Source organism: Bison bison, unplaced genomic scaffold, assembly GCF_000754665.1.
Source record: "Bison bison bison isolate TAMUID 2011002044 unplaced genomic scaffold, Bison_UMD1.0 scf7180017864461, whole genome shotgun sequence".
In the NCBI taxonomy this organism is placed as follows: Eukaryota; Metazoa; Chordata; class Mammalia; order Artiodactyla; family Bovidae; genus Bison; species Bison bison.
The window spans coordinates 7,923,990-7,947,491 of NW_011495023.1; the positions used below are offsets into that span (position 1 = coordinate 7,923,990).

The 23,502-nt window shown below is 37.7% G+C and overlaps 1 protein-coding gene across 1 annotated transcript in view; it reads right to left on the minus strand.

Annotated features, from left to right (window-relative positions):
- Positions 1 to 23,502, minus strand: part of ARHGAP21 (Rho GTPase activating protein 21) — a 129,738-nt gene that overhangs the window by 35,089 nt on the left and 71,147 nt on the right. Inside the window, exons 4-6 of the mRNA XM_010859917.1 lie at positions 10,818 to 10,910; positions 8,137 to 8,215; positions 5,232 to 5,286 (exon numbers count right to left, since the gene is read on the minus strand). Of these exons, the coding sequence (XP_010858219.1) occupies positions 5,232 to 5,286; positions 8,137 to 8,215; positions 10,818 to 10,910 (227 nt within the window). The remainder of the gene's footprint in view (positions 1 to 5,231; positions 5,287 to 8,136; positions 8,216 to 10,817; positions 10,911 to 23,502) is intronic.

The following is a 23,502-nucleotide window of genomic DNA, read 5'->3' on the forward strand; positions in this document are numbered from 1 at the left end:
AAAAAAAAAAAAACTCTGGCCAATTTTTTTCATTAGTCCTTTTAAATATCACTCTATGTTTTTTCTTGAATTTCCTTTACCCTTGTTCTTAAGTTTTATATCTTATAGTAGCTTAGTAGTTTAAAGTTCATAATGTTAAAGTTCAAGCCATATCTAATGAAAACAGAATAGTAGCAACCCTGTCATGCCTACAGATCCAAAGGGTTCTCTAAGCGGGGGTTGAGGGGAGTGAGTAAGGAAAGATGCCTTACAAATGTCTCCATTTGGAATTAGAATTGTAAGGAGCATTTAAATGTAATGTTAACAGTCTGGATCTTAATTATATGTACAGTGCCTAACAGTAGCTAAATAATCCAAAAATAATCTTTCAGTTCCGTTTTAGTAGAATTGCATCCAAGTCACTTACCATACCCATTACTATAGTATTACTATTACCATACTGTATTTATTGCCTAGTAAATAATAAAAACAAACCAACAAAAAGAGTGCAGAATAAATAAGCTACTAAGATTAAAATTCCTGCCTACCAGTTCACTGTTAACAGGCTGATCTGTTAATTTTAATACCTGTATCTATGACAAAAGCAAAAATAACCACCTATCGTGTTTGTATAATTTTCAAATACATGCCAGATATGTCACAGTGGGGCATGGGAGAAGGGGATGTTGTGGACAGCTTATACCTTTCTAAATCATTTGAAACTTTTCTAACAAGTATGTATATTCTCATAATATTTTAAGTGAAAGTCGCTCAGTCGTGTCCAACTCTTTCCGACCCCATGCGCTGACTATACAGTCCACAGAATTCTTCAGAATACTAGAGTGGGTAGCCTTTCCACCAGGGGATCTTCCCAACCCAGGAATCGAACCCAGGTCTCCTGTATTGCAGGCAGATTCTTTACCAGCTGAGCCACAAGGGAAGCCCAAGAATACTGGAGTGGGTATCTAGCCTATCCTTTCTCTAGAGGATCTTCCCGACCCAGGAATTGAACCAGGGTCTCCCACACTGCAGGCAGATTCTTTTTTAAAAATATATTTAAAATAAGATAAAAAAAGCAGAAGAAAGTAACTGCTTCAAACTTTCAAAATATGAAAGAACCTTCCAAAATTCCTGTTCTTGTTTCCCTATTCTAAAGCAGGACCACCCTGATGCACATGTGACAAATGGACACCTAATTTTAAATTGAAGAGTATACTGAGTGTGGAACATAATAAATAATTATTTGATTAGAAAGTGCTTCTGATAAATCTAAAGGAAAACTTCGGTTAAATTACATTTCTCAACGTATGTCACAATATTCGTGGAGTGGTGACTAGGGCAGTGGGTGCAGAGCCCAGAGACTGGTTATCCTGACAGCTCGGCAGTGGGACTGTGTCAGCCACAGGAATCCTTCGTCTGGACCCAATGGCAGTGTGGAATGGTGGTTTAGCTTCAACTACAGGCTATATACAGTCTCAGACCTGCGTGGGTTCAAGTCTTAGTACATCACTTTCTTCCCTGTTACACCAGAAAAGCTGTTTAACCTGGCTGTGTTTAACAGAGAATAACATGAAGTAGGCTCCAAATGCCCTTGTCAAACACCAGACATACCTGAGAATCTCCAGAGCCATCACAACTGATCAACTCAAAATTCAATTTTGAGTCCATGGTGCTAAAGGCTTACCAAAATGTCTTGAGGTGTGAATGGAAAAGAATGCTCAGATCTAGCCCTCCTACAATGGGTCCATTTGAGGACATTTTTTTTTCCCCCATTAGCATTGCCCTTCAGGGACTTCCCTGGTGGCTCAGATGGTAAAGAATCTGCCTGAAATGTAGGAGACCCAGGTTCAATCCCTGTGTCCGGAAGATCGCCTGGAGGAGGAAATGGCAACCCACTCCAGTATTCTCGCCTGGAGAATTCCATGGACAGAGGAGCCAGGTGGGCTGCAGTCCATGGGGTCTCAAAGACTCAGACACGACTGAGCGACTAACACTACTATCACTATCGCCCTTCAGGCGACTTGATGGGTGATGGCTGTTTCATTCAATGTCTGAGACAGCAACACAATCATTTCACTTTTTAAAAAGTGCAACAGGAAGTGCTTTTTATTTTGTAATATCACCATGAAAATATGAACTTGTCTAAGATTATGATCATAGTCTAAAATATCACTACATAAGATGACTGAAATGAATACAAAACTAAACGTATTGTGGATCTAGATATGTTTAAAAAACAAGGCTGCCAAGTAAAGGAGTACTATTACCAGCACTAATTTAATAACATAATGAAGAATTCTCAATTTTACCAATACTTTGTGCTTTTCTTTTTTTTTAATTTTTTTACTTTGTGCTTTTCAACTCTGTATCACTGTCTTCTGTAAATTATGAGATTTATTATTATATACCAGTCCTTCCATGAGGCAAGTTTTAAATCAAATTTTCTACATCACCTCTCAAAGATGAGCTGAGGACCTCTAGAACCACTTGGTCTATACATTACTTGAGGAGCAAAAGTTCATGGACACCCCATCCTGCTGTTACCCAGGCAAACACATGTAGACTGAGAAAACAAGCCCTCTCTTGGGTAAATGATGTTTACAGTGGCTTTAAAAATGTTCATGTTTTCTTTACAATGAATATTCAACCTCACAGGGACAAATACATCTTTACAAGCATGTATTTTAAGTAACAGATTTAAGAGCAACATAAATATTTCTGAAGGCCTCTTGTTTTCACATGTTTTTTTAAATCCCAGATTCTCTTTGGATTTTATAGTGGCTTTTTAAAATGACACTTGTAGATATCCTAGCTAAAAACATTTATGTGGAAAAGAAGTTTCTGCATTTTGATGTTCTTTGGGGAACAGGGCATAACCTACATTAACTATATACACTCCTTCAATTTCCTAACAAATTACAGGACATGCAAATTTGAATGAAGACTGGGTTTTAAGGTGAGGTTTTCTTTTATTATCAAGGATATGGGCATTTAATTCTTTCTTTTTTTTTTAGAATATTTATTTATTTATTTCTTGATGTAGACCGTTTTTAGTCTGTGTTTAATTTGTTACAATATTGCTTCTGATGTTTCATGTTCTGATTTTTTGGCTGTGAGGCATGTGGGATCTTAGGTCCCCCAACTAGGGATGGAACCCACACCTCCTGCATTGGAAGGTGGAATCTTAACCACTGGACCACCAGGGAAGTCCCTGGGCTTTTAATTTCTTATGCTTAAAATAAAACAACAAGTTGTAAGAATATGACTTTTCTGTTACAGTATATCAGGACCCTTTACTGAGGAACTTTGAAGATCTGTGTGCTTGGGTCAGCCCAGTGAACCAACTTTTCCCTGTGGTGCAACAATTTGTAGTTTCCCTCTACTTTAGATAAAACACAAGGAGACTCATCAATTAAACTTCCCACTGATCACATCCTTAGAACATTATTGCACTGTCGATCCCCTGCATCAACCACACAGCATGCTAGGATGATCATTCTGTGTTTGATCCCTCCCCTCGGCGTTTATTCATTGCCAGCCACTCTGAAATGAACTGTTTCTTTCACTGCTCTAACAAAGTCCCATCAGTGCCTTCACCTTAGCAAGGAAAGAGTCTCCTAAAGATGACTCTTCAGTAGAGTTCTGTTTCGGAAGAGCACTCTGTCTCTGAGTCAGGAGAATGCAACAGTTCAAGGTCAAGCCTGCCCTACCCTGTAAGTATCACCTCCTGGTCCTTTGCATAAGTAGAGCCCTAGAAAATAAGCCCCTCTTTATTTTCAATCTAGTGACTTCACTGCCTTCCATGGTTATGACTGTTACTCTTTCATTGTGCTGAATGATCAGGGTAGGAACCCTGCAACTAATTCCACTTGATTAAGAAAACCATCATGGATGGTTATCCCTCCTTGATCAGACACCCCTGACCTCAACAGAACTGTGCACTTAAGAAGGATAATCTTTTATCAGTAAAACTGCCATTTTAAAATGAAATCATCCTGCCTTGAAAACACAAGGTTGATCTCCACGAATTTTGGTTAATTATATTTTATGTGTAAGCGAATCAGTTCGGTTCAGTTCAGTCGCTCAGTCGTGTCCGACTCTGCGACCCCATGGACTGCAGCACACCAGGCTTCCCTAAGTGGAATTATTAGGATTAGTTTTAGTAATATTTTTTTAAAGTGTTTACAAAGATTATTTAGCACTTTGGTTGAGCCAAGTTCAAATTAACACCTTATAAATGAAAAACATCCCTATTTTGATTCTTATCACAAAGATTCCATTAGTTCTGAGTAAAACAGCAATGCTGCTGCTGCTGCTGCTAAGTCGCTTCAGTCGTGTCCAACTCTTAGTAACCCCATAGACTGCAGCCTACCAGGCTCCTCCATCCATGGGATTTTCCAGGCAAGAGTACTGGAGTGGGTTGCCATTGCATTCTCCAAAACAGCAGTGACAATTCTCTAAAAGGAAGTTTTCTAAAAACCACAAACTTCAGCAGCCACTATTTCCCCAATCTAATTGTTTTATTCTGCTGAACTACAAAAGTCAATTGAGGAAAAGTATTCCTGAACAAAATTTGTCTTCTATTTTTACCATTGGCAGTATATAAGTTTAATAAAGGAGTTGAGTACTCCATTCAATTTGTTTTCTTTCTCAAGAGGAGAAAGATATTTTAAGACAAATGCTATAGGTTTTCAGCTATCTAATTTCATTCCCTCTCTAAGAGGTTAACGTATTTTTCCCTTAAGGTGTGGACTGTACTCACTGTGAACATTCCTTATAATGGAATGAATGAATACTGTTGAAAACTGTTCAGTAAGTTCATTTATAAGCAGTAATACTTATTGAAAAATTAAGAAATGGCTTTCATAAAACTTCTGACTTTACAATTTTTTTAAAAAGTCTAATTCCTGGGGATATATACTTGCATTCTGAGGTTTGGATTTTGGTCAAAGGAATAATGTAGAACACAACAGTGGGGCAAACAAACTCTGTAGGAATCTCATCCCAAATGACAACAGCAAGTTTACTGTGAAATCAATAAACATTCTCATGTTGCTTAACTGTAAAAAACTGACAGTGGTCTGTCTGTCTGTCTCTCTCTCTTTGGTAAAGTGTAGAGAAAAACAGAGTGTTTAAGGGTTTTCCCCCTTAGAATCTTTTTAAAAAAATCTAATTCACCTCTATCTTTAGAGAATTTTTATTAACATTCATAACTTTAAAACAATCCACATATTTGAACAAATAAAACTTACCACTTGGAGAATGTCTTCATCTTTTGGCATAACACTAAGTTCCAATGTTGTATCACTGAAATTGAATATACATAAACTATTTTAGGGGAGGCAAAAATTATACAAGAAGGACATAAAGGAAAAAAGAGGTAACTCAGGTATTTTTTAAGTTAATTATGAGTTTAACTTGCAGATTTTAAAAATCTTTATTTTAAATCCAAATCATTAAAATGAAAAGTAGTAATTTTTATGTGTATATAATAATTATGTATGTATGTTTGAGCTATTCAGAACTGGTCAAGTGTTCTTTACAACATGCTTCTAATTTAGAAACACCAAGTAGATTACTTATATTGAATATTCCTGGAACAAAGCTCATCAATATATAATTATGTATTCCTTTATCTCAGGTCACAGAACAAATTACAAATTTTTACTACATAGTCTGTTTATCAAGTTAAAAACCCATTAACATGAAAATAATCAAAGAACCCTCAAATTTAACATTTTAAGCAATACTAAACATCCTAATTTTGAAATATTCCCTCTTGGCCTCAGAAGGGAAGGAAATAAGAGTTCACCATCACAACCATCAAAATGATGCCTTATCTTTAAATACCATATATCATCTCAACTATTTGCTTTCTTCTCCATGATTTAATTTAGAGCTTTTATAGGAACAGCCCAAAGTCTCATTTTATTTTGGTACTGCAAGTGTCCTGTTGAAATAATAGACAAGTTTCTCTAGGTTTAAAACAGCTCAAAGGCAAAAATTAATATACCAAGTCCTGTGATATCAGAATTACATTGAGATATGCAAGGACAGTGGTGCGGTCCCCAGCTAGGGCCTCAGTATCTATCCTAACAATACCGGATAGATTTCCCCCCAATACAATCATGAGATTAAGAAACAAACAACAAAAAACCGAAAGTCTAATAATTTACTGGTGTCTCTATTTGAACCCTTAATTTTCGGTTCATAAATGCAAAGAAAATAGTAAACCAGTAAGAACCACAGGTTCAAATAAATTCCACTAAGAAAATATGTAAGTACTTGAATTTCAACATTTAGAGTTGGTAGAAAATACATACTGATGCTTAGATAAATTCTTCTGCAAGGATACATTTTTACATTAATACACTGCAGAATCTCAATGGCTTTGTGCTGCATTAATCCATTTGCTACCAACTGCAGACAAAAGGAACACAATTTTTTAAAAGAAAAATAAGATCATGAAAAAAAAAAAACATTTTATTTATTTATTTAATTTTTCAAATTGCTATACTGGTGAAAAATTAAGACTGTCATTCCAAAATGTTATTATCGTGAAAGATGAACTGCATCAGTAACCAAAAAAAAAATTAATGTGGAGTTTGAGGAAAACAAAGATTAAATTATGGTTGTTTTGGGAAATGGTATTTTTAAAGAAGACATGTTAAGAAATACCCTGAAAACTCTTAAATTATAGGTTGACAAAACATAGTTATATTTATCATGATCTAAATTATTTTCCAAAAGAAAATTTGGGTAGATCTCCCCACTGCCTCTGGAGGAAGCTTTCAATTCTTTACCAGTCCCCCGGTTTCCTCAATACTTAAGATCAAATAGGTGTCACTCAGGAACACCGAGAATCCAATAGTAAAAAGAATACTCTGAAATCAATAAATCATGATCACCCAACTGTAAAAGTGGCAACATATTAGGGCATTTGTGTAAACTGTTGTTGCTAAGTCACTCAGTCATGTCCGACTCTGCGATGCCGTGGACTGTAGCCTGCCAGGCTCCTCTGTCCATGGGATTTTCCAGGCAGGAATACTGGAGTGGGTTGCCATTTCCTCCTCCAGGGATCTTCCTGACCCAGGGATTGAATCTGTGTCTTTTGTGTCTCCTGCAGTGCAGGCAAATTCTTTACTCGTTGAGCCACTGGGGAACCCCACTGGAGAAGCTGGAGTAGGATGCCATTTCCTTCTACAGGGGATCTTTCCGACCCAGGAATTGAACCTGAATCTCTTACATCTCCTCCACTGGCAGGCAGGTTTTTTACCACTAACATCACCAAGGAGCCTTGTGTAAATAAGTGAGATTATAGCATGAACTGCTTTAGACATGGTTAGAGGAGCTTGATAGAAGTCTTCAGAAAACAGTCAACTTCAATTTAATTACAGACAGCTGAGTGTGGCTAACATAAAGCAATAGGTCACCTAAAAGTTACTGTATCTGAATCTGGGTAGAACCTCTTATGATGATGATCTGGAAATCAGACCCTCATAGAGTCATGGCTTATTCTTGATCGAAATTTAATATGCCAACCTCTTTGGCTTTTGATTTCTGTATTTGTAATTTTAAAAAAAAAGTCTAGGTGTGTGACAGAGAGAAAGAGAGTTGGACTAAATTATCTTTACAGTCAGTCACTCTATAAATACTATTCTACCTTTAAAACTCAAAATCCTATTCTGTAGAAAGTAGGCAGACAAGTGGATTAAAAGATGATTTCTTGTGGTCTTTGTTAAAACAAATGAATCTGAGCCAAGAATATTATTCAGTAAGCTATTTAAAGACAAGTTATCTTAGTAGTTTTAAAATAAATTATATATGCAAGTATTTATATACATATTATAAACAAATTTGATTGTCACTTCAAATAAAAGTAAGAAACTTAATGGCAAATATAAAATGTATGCCTCTCAGGCTCAAAAGGATTTTAATTACAAATTGAGTAAATTTGCCAAAACAATGCGACCAAATACGCCATCCTCTGGTAGTACGCGCTTGGTAACTTTCAAATGCATTTTCAACTTTAAAGGAAGGTTTCCTATCTTTATATCACATCAGCTTCTTACAGGAATACAATATTGTATTAAGTCTACTTTCTTCATTGATTTCTAAAACCCATCTTTGGCCAAAATTAATCATGCCAAGACTTACCTGTTCTGGATTAAAGCAATTACTTGAGAATAGGTCTTTCCAATAACACTTTCTCCATTGACTTTTATAATTCGATCACCTTCAAAGAGGAATTAAAAAAACACATGAGGAATTCCTTTACAATGTCACTTCTGAGTACTTTTGTAATACTTCTTGAGTAATATACTTATTTTTGATCTATCCTTGCTCATTGTTTTGTAAAATATCTTTTATAAAAATGATCCTAAATTTTAATATATCCAGCTTATGAGACAACGATGTTTTAAATGAAGAGCGCAGCAACTGATGAATTTAGAAACCTCGAAAAGTATTTTATCTCTAAATATTTATATATTTATATAAATAAAATAAATCCCCTAACTTTATTTATTTATTTTTTAAGCTTTTTGGCTATGCAGTGCAATATGGGGAATCTTGGCTCCTTGACCAGGGATACAGCCCTGGTGCAGAGTCTTAACCACTGGACCACTAGGGAAGTTCAGTGTCCTCCACTTTTAGTCCAACTAATTTCCGTGTCATGTTCTCCCAGTCTCTTTAGTTTACTCATTAGTGCTGTACTGCAGAACTTAAATATGGGCATGCACATGGGTTTGACTTTATATATATTAACTTGTTCTTCATTTTAATGGGGTAAAGGACGTCTGGACGACTCAAAAAAATTCAACGGAGCAGAAAAGAAAATAAATGAGAGAAAGGATAAGGGAAAGAAGAAAATAGAAAAAATGTACTTTTCGTGTGCTTAGCACAGCCCCTCAACTATGACCAAAAAAACAATTAACAAATTAATAGTGCATCCTAATATATCTTAGGAATGACACCCAATACTTGTAGCTGAAAAGATATTTTAATCAAAAGGCAGTGAAAGATAGTTTTTCATTAATTCCATTTTAAATTATTTCATGTTTAAAAACAAAAGAAAGGGGTAACTATTTTAGTGTGTGCATTACTCTAAACTAAGTCCTAGCTAGTTTTTATGAAAATCGTAAGTCACAAAATATTTCAGAACAAACAGACCACACACTGCAGATATGCAGCTGGGCTTGCTTGCATTGCACTGGAGACTTCAGTTACTCTTTGGGGACTTGGAGGGATGGAATGAATTGGGAGATTGGGATTGACACATATACACTGCTGATATGATGTATAAAATAGATACTAACGAGAACTCTACTGTACAGCACACAGGACTCTACTTGATGCACTAAGGGGTGTAAATGGGAAGGAAATCCAACATAGAGGGGTTATATATGTAAGTATAGCCAACTCACTTTGCTGCACAGCAGAAACTAACACAACACTATAAAGCAACTATACTGATAAAAAATTTTTAAATAAAGAAAATTTACCATTTTAACCAAAAAAATAAGCTACTCTTTGTGGTGGAATGAACTAATTCATCTCTGGCAGGCCAGGCTCTTCTGAATTTGGAGCTTCAAGATTATTTTAATTAGATCAATAAATATCTTCATCATTTTACTATTTTGTTCACCTTTGTCAAAATTAAATGTATGCAAAATAGGTTGTTTTAAAGGGCCTCTGAGAATCCATTATTAAGTGGTAACTAAAACAGCCCAATTTTTGAAATTAAAAGATCCTTGCTCCTTGGAAAAAAAGCTATGACAAACCTAGACAGTATATTAAAAAGCAGAGACATCACGGACCTTTGGCGACAAAGGTCTGTCTAGTCAAAGCTATGGTTTTTCCAGTAGTCATGTATGGATGTGAGAGTTGGACTACAATGAAGGCTGAATGCTAAAGAATTGACACTTTTGAACTCTGGTACTGGAGAAGACTCTTGAGAGTCTCTTGGACAGCAAAGAGATCAAAATAGTCAATCCTAAAGGAAATCAACCCTGAATATTCATTGGAAGGACTGATGCTGAAGTTGAAGCTCCAATACTTTGGCCACGTGATGCAAAGAGCTGATTCACTGGAAAAAACCCTGGGAAAAGATGCTGGGAAAAACTGAGGGCAAGAGGAAGGGGCGATGGTTGAGAGGATGAGATGGCTGGATGGCATCACTGACTCAATGGATGTGAGTTTGAGCAAACTCATGGAAATAGTGATGGAAAGAGAAGCCTGGCGTGCTGCAGTACATGGGGTCGCAAAGAGTCAGACACCACTTAGCAACTGAACAACAACAACAAAAGGGCCCACAAATTGTGTGTGCGTGTGCTAAGTTGCTCAGTCATGTACAACTCTGTATTTCGGTCAGAATGTATCTATTTGAGTATCAAGAAGCATATAACTAACTGCTGCTGCTGCAGCTGCTAAGTTGCTTCAGTTGTGTCTGACTTTGTGTGACCCCATAGACGGCAGCCCACCAGGCTCCCCTGCATGGGGATTCTTACATGGGATTCTTCAGGCAAGAACACTGGAGTGGATTGCCATTTCCTTCTCCAATGCATGAAAATGAAAAGTGAAAGTGAAGTCGCTCAGTCGTGTCTGACTCTTCGCGACCCCATGGATTGCAGCCTACCAGGCTCCTCCATCCATGGAATTTTCCAGGCAAGAGTACTGGAGTGGGGTGTCATTGCCTTCTCTGATATAACTAACTAGGTCTCAGAAATAACTAATATGAAGAAGAAGGAAGAAATATACAGAAGGAGAAAGAAAAATATGGAAAATGAAATACGGAAGAAACAAAGCAAGAAATTTAGAGTCTGTTTAAATATCAGCACCTGTGCATAATCCAGCTTCAAAAGCAGGTCCGCCCTCTTTCACCTGTTTAACAAAGATGGTGTCCATGGGTTCCAAACGGTTTCTTTGTTTTCCTGTGGGAGATAAAAGAACCAAGGCATGGTTTTACTTCACAATATTTCCATAAAATAGCAAAACAGGAAACTATGTTTAATTGAGACAAGTAAGCCAAGATCTTTTAATGAAGTATTAACCACATATCCTGAATTTGAATGCTGAAGTCATTATTAAGAGTATTTCATGAACTCAAACATTTATTTTGCTTCTTTCATAACACAACCATCACAGTAGCAATGGTTTCCATTTATTGAGAACATTCTGAATGTAAATTACTACACTAAATACTACCATGCCTGAGAGCTAATTTCCATAGTGAGTAAATAGTACCATGGAACAAAAGAGGACACTGAGGCTCAGGGAGATTAAGTAAGTTCTCCAAGATCACAGAGCTAATTATACAGGTGGTACTCAAGTTTACTGCCTTTTTTTTTTTTTTTCCATTTGTTCAGTAATTTATTTTTATCAAGTCTACTACTTTTTAATATTGCATGGTATTAAGCACTGAAGTCCTAATGCCAAGTAAAACAGTTCTTTCCCTTTAGGGATGCTGGAGGGAGACAGACATATGAATGAAGATTGATACTACAGCATTAAAAAACAGAGACAAATACAACAGACAGTCATGGTGATGAGGAGCAGGTGATCAAATGGGAAAGTCAGGACTTCACCAACTGCTATCCACAGACCAGCTCAGGGACTTGCTAAAAATCAATGTTTGGAGGCCAATCAGAAATCTGCTTTGTCAACAATTTTCGCTGGTGATTCACCTACACACTAACATTTGAGAAAAACTGACAGTTTCAATACACAGAAGTGAAAAAAAAGGAGTCATGGATGAGAGAACATTTAAAGTAAGTGGTAACATTTAAAGTATGAAGGTAAGTACTGAGAGAGGACAAACAGGTAGATACTCAGTGTGGTCCCCAGACCGGCAGTATTGACAAACCCAGGAAGTGTGTTCAGATCTACTGAATCAGAAACTGAGACAGAACACAGAGCCCTGACTCTTTAAAAAGAATGTAACTGAGAAAATAATACATATACATGTATGGGGTAAATTTAATCCATTTTGTTAGACTTTGTTAGACTGCAACGCTGAGCAGAATTTGATTGAGTGTCAAATATAAAGAATCCATAATTGTTGTCAAATTAAACCTTTTTATATGAATTTTTATCCATTGTACAGGATGCAGGGATCAAGACCAGCCCCATGGAAAAGAAATATAAAAAGGCAAAATGGTTGTCTGAGGAGGCCTGACAAATAGCTGTGAAAAGAAGAGAAGAGTAAAGCAAAGGAGAAAAGGAAAGATACACCCATTTGAATGTAGAGTTCCAAAGACTATCAAAGAGAGATAAAAAAGCCTTCCTCAGAGATTAATGCAAAGAAAGAGAGGAAAACAATAGAATGGGAAACACTAGCGATCTCGTCAAGAAAATTAGAGATACCAAGGGAACATTTCATGCAAAGATGGGCACAATAAAGGTCAGAAATGGTACGGACCTAACAGAAGCAGAAGATATTAAGAAAAGGTGGCAAGAATACATAGAAGAACTGTACAAAAAAGATCTTCATGACCCAGATAATCATGATGGTGTGATTACCAACCTAGAGCTGGACATCCTGGAATGCAAAGTCAAGTGGGCCTTAGGAAGCATCATTATGATGCTAGTGGAGGTGATGGAATTCCAGTTGAGCTATTTCAAATCCTAAAAGATGATGGTGTGAAAGTGCTGCACTCAATATGCCAGAAAATCTGGAGTGGCCACAGGACTGGAAAAGGTCAGTTTTCATTTTAATGCCAAAGAAAGGCAATGCCAAAGAATGCTCAAACTACTGCACAATTGCACTCATTTCACACACTAATAAAGTAATGCTCAAAATTCTCCAAGCCAGACTTCAACAGTACATGAGTTGTGAACCTCCAGATGTTCAAGCTGGATTTACAAAAGGCAGAGGAACCAGAGATCAAATTGCCAACATCCGTTGGATCATCGAAAACGTAAGAGAATTCCAGAAAAACATCTACTTCTGCTTTGTTGACTACGCCAAAGCCTTTGACTGTGTGGACCACAACAAACTCTGGAAAATTCTTAAAGAGATGGGAATACCAGACCACCTAACCTGCCTCTTGAGGAATCTGTATGCAGTTCAGAAAACAACAGTTAGAACTGGACATGGAACAACAGACTGGTTCCAAATAGGGAAAGGAGTACGCTATATATTGTCACCCTGCTTATTTAACTTATATGCAGGGTACATCATGACAAATGCTGGGCTGGATGAAGCAACAGCTGGAATCAAGATTGCCGGGAGAAATGTCAATAACCTCAGATATACAGATGACACACCCTTATGGCAGAAAGCGAAGAAGAACTAAAGAGCCTCATATTGAAAGTGAAAGAGCAGAGTAAAAGTTGATTTAAAACTCAAAATTAAGAAAACTAAGATCACGGTATCTAGTCCCATCATTTCATGGCAAATAGATGGAAAACAGTGGAAACAATGACTTTATTTTTATAAATAAAATAATTTTTTTATATTTATTTTTGGGGGCTCCAAACTCACTGCAGATGGTGATTGCAGCCATGAAATTAAAAGACACTTGCTCCCTGGAAGAACAGTTATGACCAACCTAGATAGCATATTCGGAGAAGACAATGGCAACCCACTCCAGTACTCTTGCCTGGAAAATCCCATGGACGGAGGAGCCTGGTGGGCTGCAGTCCATGGGGTCGCTAAGAGTCAGACACGACTGAGCGACTTCACTTTCACTTTTCACTTTCATGCATTGGAGAAGGAAATGGCAGCCCACTCCAGTATTCTTGCCTGGAGAATCCCAGGGACAGGGGAGCCTGGTGGGCTGCTGTCTATGGGTTCGCACACAGTTAGACACAACTGAAGCGACTTAGCAGCAGCAGCAGCAGATAGCATATTAAAAAGCAGAGACATTACTTTGCCAACAAAGGTCTATCTAGTCAAGGCTATGGTTTTTCCAGTAGTCATGAGTGGATATGAGAGTTGGACTATAAAGAAAGCTGAGCACCGAAGAATTGATGCTTTTGAACTGTGGTGTTGGAGAAGACTCTTGAGAATCCCTTGGACTGCAAGGAGATCCAACCAGTCCATCCTAAAGGAGATCAGTCCTGAGTGTTCACTGGAAGGACTGATGCTGAAGCTGAAACTCCAATACTTTGGCCACCTGATGAGAAGAACTAACTCATTTGAAAAGACCGCGATGCTGGGAAAGATTGAAGGCAGGAGCAGAAGGGGAGGACAGAGGATGAGATGGCTGGATGGCATCACCAACTCGAAGGACATGAGTTTGAATGAACTCCGGGAGTTGGTGACGGACAGGGAGGCCTGATGTGCTGCGATTCATGGGGTCGCAAAGAGTCGGACACGACTGAGCAACTGAACTGAACTGATAAGGAAGAATGTCCTCATTCTGAAGAGATGTTTGTTGAAATACTTAGGGATGAAGTATTAGTAATCATCAATTATCATATTTTATTATTATATTGTTACATTTCCATTATTATAATGAGAAGGATATCTGCAACATAATTTTCAAATGATTTGAGGGAAAAAAATAAACCTAGATAGCCACATACTCAGACACACATTATTGTGGAATACAGACAGACAGGGCATTTGCTGTACTCTGAAAATTATAATACAAAGTCTGGAAAATTTTTCTGTCTGTGCCAAGCTTTTACTTCACAGAACTGGTCATCCACTACTTACAATTACATATTTATTTGTTTACATGTTGCTTGTTTATCTCTTCAACTAAAATGAAGAGCAGGGATTTTTGCCACGTTCACTGATGCTCATAGACCTAACAATGCCTGGCACAGAATGGACATTCGATAAATCATTGCTCAATAAGTGAACAAACTTCTTATTTAAATCTTACATCAAGCTTTCGCTTACAACTAGTTTGAAAGGGGAAAAAAAAATTCTTTTCAATTTAACTCACTTAAAATGCAAACACTTAATTCCAAACAAGTTGGTAATCAGGCTAGGTCCTTATGTAGCCAACTCAACATTCACAGCAGTGGGCGTTTAAAGAAAACCATTTACTTTTTTCTTGGCTAGAGATTTGAAGGTTTAATAAGTTTTGCTGTATCAAGTCATTGTTTCAAGGAAAGATTTATATAATAAAAGAAAGGACACATTTTTCTTTTTATTAATGACTTGCAGTCCACCATGTCCCAAAGGTGATTATATCATACCTACATTTAAGAAACACAAAAATATAAATGACTATTAATGACTTCTACAAAATAGTAAAAAGCTGACTATATAGCAATATAGTGACTTCTGAAAGTTCCTATAGGAACTTTTACACAGAATAGATGCGGTTCAAATAATTTGGTTTTAATTTCTATTAAGGAAACAGTAACTTGGCAATGACTACCACTATAAATTCAGAAAGACTTTGCCACAGATTGACGAATTCTTCAATATACTATGCCTGAAAATATATGAAGATGGAGTACACTAAAAGAAGGGCCAGTCTTATAGCAAACACTATTTTAACTGCTAAGAGTTGTACTCTGATCCTTCTTGTTCACTTTCCTTTCTAGACTCTCTACAGAATTCTGACTTGCTATTACTACTACAGATGTTATCCAGTTTCTTCTGGACAATAGAAAAATTTCCCAGAGGCATCCATTAATTACAGACAGGTTTAATAAGAAATATCCCTCTCTTCAATTTCTATATGCCTTGACTTTAAGTCTTATGTTAAAGACATAGTTCATTAATTTTAAGAGTGTCTTCTTTTTAATATATGCTCTCTGCAATTCCACTAGAACTGGAAATCACAAGCATCAAATTTAAAGTCTGTGTTATTCAATCTCTTATGCCTTTGGTTTTTTACAATCAGTTTCTAGATATGCAAAACTAAAAGCCTAACCCTGTGGCAATTCATCAGGAAAATTTACCCCTTACTTCCCTGTAGGATCATTTAGCGGAGTTAGTGGCTTCCTTGGCAATTCTCAGTAAAATGTCTCTTTCAATTCTGCATGTGTATTTTATACTTTCTTAGTTTTCTAAAGACTTTATTCAAGCCTCATTTCCTTATCAGAAGAAAAGGGAAATGTGTCTTTTTAGCACACACATGTAACTAAATCTTTCTGTCTTTGAGAAAAGGAAGAAGATGGTGGTAATCTTATGTGAATAAGAATGGCTAAAATGAGCATGTACTCCAGAAAAGTCCGATTTTATTCTATTTTGCCACTTAACATACAATTAGTAAAGACTTAGATAAGAAGATGTAAAAATCATATATGTATTTACTTGAAGGTGAAAGCGACACTTTGAAATCAGAAAGAATGCAAATACTTTTACATTTCAGTAAATATAATTAGTTGGGGGGGGGTGGACAACTAAACAATAATGAATAGGTAGTAGCTGCCATCCAAACACTGAATGAGCATCCAGGTGGGCATGGTTTTTACTCTCCACATCCAGTATAATGTAGCAGTCAACAGCTTGAGACCTATGACCGGATTACAGGGTTTAAAATCCCAGCTCTACCATGTACTTTCCAAGAAGGGTTACTGGATTTTGCAAAAATTATTGTCTATCAGAAATTCAAATATAATTCAGCATCCTATATTTTATCTGGCAATCCCATCCTCAAGGGGTTTTAAACAAATGATTTATTGGTGCTCCAGTTAACTCATGGGAAAAATGAGAATGATGATCATCTATTTATTTTCACCTGGCAAGGTTGTTGTAAGGATTAGAAGAGAGAATTCATTAACATATTTATATAATGAATATAAAGTAGGTTTATAAGGAATATACTTCATACAAGTAGGTTTTTAAGGAATGTTACTACTATGCTGAGTCTGATGATAAACCTTTAGGTTTACGTAGAAAGCAGAGGTGAATGAAGCCAGGGACACAGCACTGCCACGCATGATTAAATACTGGTCTAGAGAGGAACGATACAAACTTAACCGTCATATTAGAGGGAAGCTGAAGAGCAGAAACCAAAGAACAACGGAAAAAAGAAGAGAGACTGCACTAAAACATTTCCAATAACTGACACAAACTACAAATCTGTCTTAAAGAGTGTGTGGGTGCTCAGTCGTTCAGTCACGTGTGACTCTTTGGGACCCCAAGGACTGTAGCCCTCCAGGTTCCTCTGTCCATGGAATTCTCCAGGCAAGGATACTGGAGTGGGTTGCCATTTCCTTCTCCAGGGGATCTTCCCGACCCCAGGATCGAATCCATGACTTCAGCATCTCCGGCATTGACAGGAGGATTCTTTACCACTGAGGCATATAGGAAGCCCAGTGTACTAAAGAGATGGGTGTCTAAAAGCCAGAAGCTCTATGACCCTCTTCTCTGGAGAATGCTAAAACCTAAAACAACTGGATTTAAATTGTTTCAAAATTTGAAATATGAAGTCCACAGAGCAAGTAGACTAAAGCAAACCGATTATTTTCCAAAGCAACAGATTTTGAACTATACTAGTTACAAACAAGGGCCTATAATGAAGACACACAGAGGGATAGATCAGGGAATCCTATAGTTCTCTGTGCCCTACAGGGACAAGAGAAATGTATTTCTCAGCAGTTAAAATAAAAAAAATTCTTTAAACAAAGAAATACCATCTTACATTTCAACCAAAAGCAAAGCAGCAGGAAACAATGGCAATTACTCAGATTGAGATTTTTTTTAAATTCTTCTCTCTGACAGTTCATAAACATGCTATCAAACAACTTTTTTAATGAAAACAAATCTGTTTTCATAATGACAGATTTAAGTTTTTTTTATCGATTTCTTTGCTATTAAAAAAAAGAGAGAGAGACAACAACAAAGAAATGCTCTATCTCTACACAAGAAAAGGCTGTTGAAATTAAACTGGGCTTAATATGAAAGTTAGATAAGCCTTAGAAGGCATGTGCTCTCCACAAAGGCAGAAAGCTAAAGAGGTCACATAATGGAATGCTAAGGCTCCAGGCATTAATTATTTAAAGAAAATCAATTAAATAGCTCATTGAAATTAAAATCTATTTTTCAGACCCCTAATAATTGAAACCACAATGTAGACTGAGACAGATATATCAAAGTTAAATTTGAATAATGAAAAACGATCTTTGCTTCTCTTTGCTGGGCTGCAGATTGCTACAGACGAAAAAAAAACAAACCCAGGGCGTGGGGAAGCACTTACCAAGCCGGAGTTTAGGAATATGGCTCTACTAAGGCAGAAGTGATAAATGCAAAATTCAAGCTAGTAATTACATCTGGGGGGAAGAGAACAGAAAAGAAACTGTATAGAAAGGCCTTAGTCATATTTATAATAATTTATGTCTTAGAGAAAGACAGAGAGGAATGAGGTGGTGTTGAAATATTAGGATGACATAGGTAGTAAGCATTTGGAAGTTACATTTCCCCTTTATTTTTCTGTTTGCCTAAAATATTTTATAGCTCCTTTTAAATTATTGAGAACAGACTTCTAAAAAAAGAAGAAAACAGGCTTCTAGTTTTCATTTTAGGGGTCTGGTTTGCTAATGGCATACAAAACACTTTTAGAGCCTAAGAGACTGTTTAGCATCAAAAATCCACATGTATCAATGATGAATATACATCCTATATGAAAATTAAGTAGAATCCAATTTAAGAAGGCTGTCATGGCAGATTACTGGGTCCTCTTCTCTTCTCTTCCCTGTAAAGGCAGAAGCACTGAGAGAGAAAAAAAATCGCATTCCAGCTTTCTAAATCGAGGTGTTTCCAAACTTCCACTTCAGACAACTCTCATTTCCACAGTGATGGCTAGTACTTTAAATTATATCTCCCAGGCCTCCAATCTGTTGTCCAACAAATCTTATGAGCTTTAAAGTCCAAATTCCAATAGTCTCTAGACAATGTCAGTATAAAGTCACCTGTCAGGTCTCAATCACATTTCATCCATTATAAGCAAACACATACTTGCGATTCAACCTCATCTTCAAATAACATCAAATGGAACAAAGCAAAGCAAGAAAATCTGCTAAATATTAAAATACAGATCATGTTCTAACTTAATCATAACAAACTTTCTTTCTACCCACACCAGTCTAATTTTTTTGTTTACTTTTTAGTGTGGAAAATGTCCAGAATTTACAGAAGTAGAGAAAAACAGTAGAATAACCTCTGGCCATGAACATAATTTAAACAGTTATTCAAAAATCTGTCATCTTGTTTCATTTACACTCAAATTTTCTTCCTAAAGTATTTTAGTGCAAATCCTAGGTATCATGTCAATTCATCCATAAATACTTTAAATATGTCAGCATGATTACTAACATATCAGAACTTTACCTCCTGCTCCTTGGAAGCAAAGCTATGAGAAATCTAGACCACATATTAAAAAGCACAGACATCACTTTGTCAACAAAGATCCATATAGTTAAAACTATGGTTTTTTCAGTAGTCATATACAGATGTGAGAGTTGGACTGTGAAGAAAACTGAGCACCGAAGAATTGATGCTTTCAAACTCTGGTGCTGGAGAAGACTCTTGAGAGTCCCTTGGACAACAAGGAGATCAAACCAGTCAATCCTAAAGGAAAAACCCTGAATATTCATTGGAAGGACTGATGCTGAAGCTGAAGCTACAATTCATTGGCCACCTGATGCGAAGAGCCCACTCACTGGAAAAGATTCTGATGCTGGGAAAGATTGAGGGCAGGAGGAGAAGGGGGTGACAGAGGATGAGATGGTTGGATGGCATCACTGACTCAATGGACATGAGTTTGAGCAAGGCCCGGGAGACAGTGAAGGACAGGGAAGCCAGGTGTTCTGCAGTTCACGGGGGTCACGAAGAGTCGGACATGATTTAGTGACTGAACAGCAATGAAGGAAAGATAAAATCTGTTCACAGTTCTCCATGCTATATAGTTATCTTGCACAACGTGTATCATATAAACTGACAACAACCCCGAGACTTCCTTACCTCAATCTCCCTGAAAGCCTACCTAACATTAATGAAAAGTATTTCATGACATAGGAACATTAGCACCAAAAGCTATGAAACAAGTTTAGAAAGGTCTCACATGTAAAATCACACACACACACACACACAAAACCTAAAATTAAGTTCTGGAACAAGTTTTCCACTCCAAGTGGAACACTCTACCTATGTATTCAAATTCAGTGAGGTCCTATATACAAGAGAATATACACCGCATGAAAATCTCTGGCACACAGAACAGTGTCTGGCATCCAGTGGACGTTCTGTAAATATTACTGCTGATTCAAATTAAAGTCCTGGTAAATGCCAATAGCAAGACTGCCCAAAATCAACTCAGAGACTTGTTTCAGGAACAAAGCTATTACTGTTGCTGCCACTGATCTGTACGATTTCTCTGAAATAAGAAAGAAAATGCTGTCACTTATTAGTAATTTGAGTACACCACCACTAGGTGTCAGTTGCGAGCCATAATTTTCCGGCATTATAAATCTCCCAGTCAAGAAATACTCTGGAGGGTGTTATTCATTCAACAAATATTTACTGAGCTCGGACAACAGACAACTTGCCAGGAGCTGATTTACTCTGCGACGAACAAAACAGTCCTGGGATCTGTCTTCTGGAGTATTTGAAGTTTCTGCAACATCGTTTTTTTCTCTCTCTGAAGCTTCAGGAATTTCACAAAGTATGTATCGCATGTGGATTCACAGTCCTGTTATTCCAGTTGTACTGGATTTTAAGTTCTCTGCAAACCCAGAAAAATGTGCTGCAGTGCACTGACCACAGGCAACCATCTTTCCATCTCTGACCATACCACTGCCCGACATGTAACTGATAAAACCTGCCCATCTTTCTTGAAACCCTTAGTCCTCTCTAGTCTTCAAGACTATCCAGTCTCCCAAAGAGTATTTTAATCTCCCATGATCTGTACTTTAATCTCCAAGGTGATTATGAGAAATCACTTTCTCGTAAATTTACCCACAGATCAGTATTACAACCAAACTCACCAGCAACCTCAACTTCCTCTCCCCTTTGACCTTCCAAAGCATTCCACTTGCCAATGTCCAGCTATGGACAATTCCAACCAGACCCTCCCTCTGCTCTTGTTCTTGGTGCGATGTCAACTGAGTAAAACTGTGTAACCCACTGATTTAGTTTCCCAGTTGAGCTAAGCGTTTGACACTACTGACTAGAGCCTCTTGCTTGTATTGAATATTTTAATTCCCTTTCCCTTGAGGTTGCCATATCAAGCTTCTCATAACCTTCGAGGACTTGCTCTGCCATCTTGATTCCTCACACTGTTTAGATAACTGTATCTCTTACTCCACTCTATCTCAACTACTGTAGCCTCATTTTTTTCTTTTAAAAAGTCTTTTCCTACCCATACCTCCGTTACCCTGGTGGCTCAGTGGTAAAGAACCCGAATGCCAATGCAGGAGATGAGGGTTCAATCCCTGGGTCGGGAGGATCCACTGGAGAAGGAAATGGCAACCCACTCCAATATTCTTGCCTGGAAAATCCCAAGGACAGAGGAGCCTGGCAAGCTACAGTCCATGGAGTTGCAAAGAGTCGGACACAACTAAGTGACTGAACAACAAAAACACGCTTATTTCCCTTTGTTCTGTCTCAGGTGAGGATTTAGTTACCAGTATTCTTCAGGACTTTGCTCCCCAAATGGTCTCTTCTCAACTGTAAAACCAATCTCTTTCTTCTCTCCAGATCTCATAACACACAAAAGCTTTCCAAATGTAAAAAAAAAAAAAAAAAAAAAACAGAACTTCTCCCCACTCTGCCACATAGCTGCCATCTCTCATTCTCCATCCCTTCATGTTCTTACTTCTTAAAGAATAGTCTACACTCACACCTACCTTCCTTTCTTTACTTCTAATCCAGTTTCTCAGACACTGACAAGAATCTTTAGGGGACAGCACGCCCACCCCCACCTTCCACCCATTCCCTGATCTAATTCACATCACAGCCCACTGACATGTCTGATTCCCTCTGCCCACTGCCCTGAAACTGTTCTCGGTAACTTTACCAAGCTGCTACTTGTCAGTCAGGTCAGATCAAACAGTATGTTTTTAGTCTACACCCTAAAGAATCTTCTAGGATGAATGACAAGTTATCCACCCTCCCCTAAAATGATCATCTCTTAATTAGCAAGCCAGCAACTCCTCCTGGTTGTCCTTATACCTTCCAAAATTTATTATCAGATTTCCTTTCTGATTCTTCTTTGTCTGACCAGCTCTAAGATGCTGCCTTCCCTAGGGCTCTACCTTTACGCTGGATGTCATCATGCTCTCTGATTGTATTTATGACTACTGCTTAACTGTAGCATACATAATGATGACTTCCAAATTTATCTGCAACTCTCACCTCTCCTTATGAGCTCCACTTCCAAAACTTCAACTAGGTACTGAACATTCTACAGGCATTAGAAATGTTGTTGTTGTTGTTGACGTAGAGTCACTAAGTGGTGTCCGACTCTTTGCAACCCCATGGACCTCAGCATACCAGGCTTCTCTTTCCTTCACTGTCTCCCAGAGTTTGCTCAAACTCATGTCCATTGAGTCAGTGATGCCATTCAACCTTCTCATCGTCTGTTGCCCCCTTCTCGTCCTGTCCTCAGTCTTTCCCAGCATTAGGGTCTTTTCAGTAAGTTGGCTCTTTGCATCAGGTGACCAAAGTATTGGAGCTTCAGCTTCAGCATCAGTCCTTCCAATGAATATTCAGGGTTGATTTCTTTTAGGATTGACTGGTTTAATCTCCTTGCAGTCCAAGGGACTCTCCAGAGTCTCCTCCAGTACCACAATTCAAAAGCATCAATTCTTTAGCACTCAGCCTTCTTTATGGTCCAACTCTCACATTTGTATATGACTACTGAAAAAACCATAGCTTTGACTGTATGTAATTTTGTCAGCAAAGTGGTGTCTCTGCTTTTTAATACACTATCTAGCTTTGTCAAAGCTTTCCTTCCAAGGTGCAAGCATCTTTTAATTTCATGGCTGCAGTCACCACCTGCAGTGATTTTGGAGCTCAAGAAAAGAAAATCCATCACTGTTTCCACTTTTCCCCCAAATATTTCCCATGAAGTGATAGGACTGGATGCCATGATCTTCATTTTTGAATGTTGAGTTGCAAACCATCTTTTTCACTCTCCTCGTTCACCCTCATCAAGAAGCTCTAACTTACCCCAAACTAAACTCTTTTCCCCGGGGAAGGAGGACAGTGTGTTTCCCTTCTGTATCCCTCAGTCAATGGTACCTCCATCCATCCACTCACTCATATCAGAAAAACCAAGCAAAGATCACAATTCATCTTTAACTGGTGACATACATTCTACCCCCAAGTCCGACCACCAAAGTTGCGCATATACAATCTCTAAATACCTCTGAAATTTGTTCTCAAATGCTGGTTTTCCTTTGACCTGATAAAATCCTATTCAGCACAAAGCACACCCTATCCAAGAAACCCTTCCCTGGTGGTTAGATGACTCTCCGTGCTCAGACCCTGCCACAGTTGTGCAGACTTCTTTTTTCCTACCCTTGTGTAATTGTTTTACACCTTCATCTTCTATCATCCTATATAAAGAGTTATCAAATGTATATAGGCCAGGAACTGTTCTGGGTTTAAAG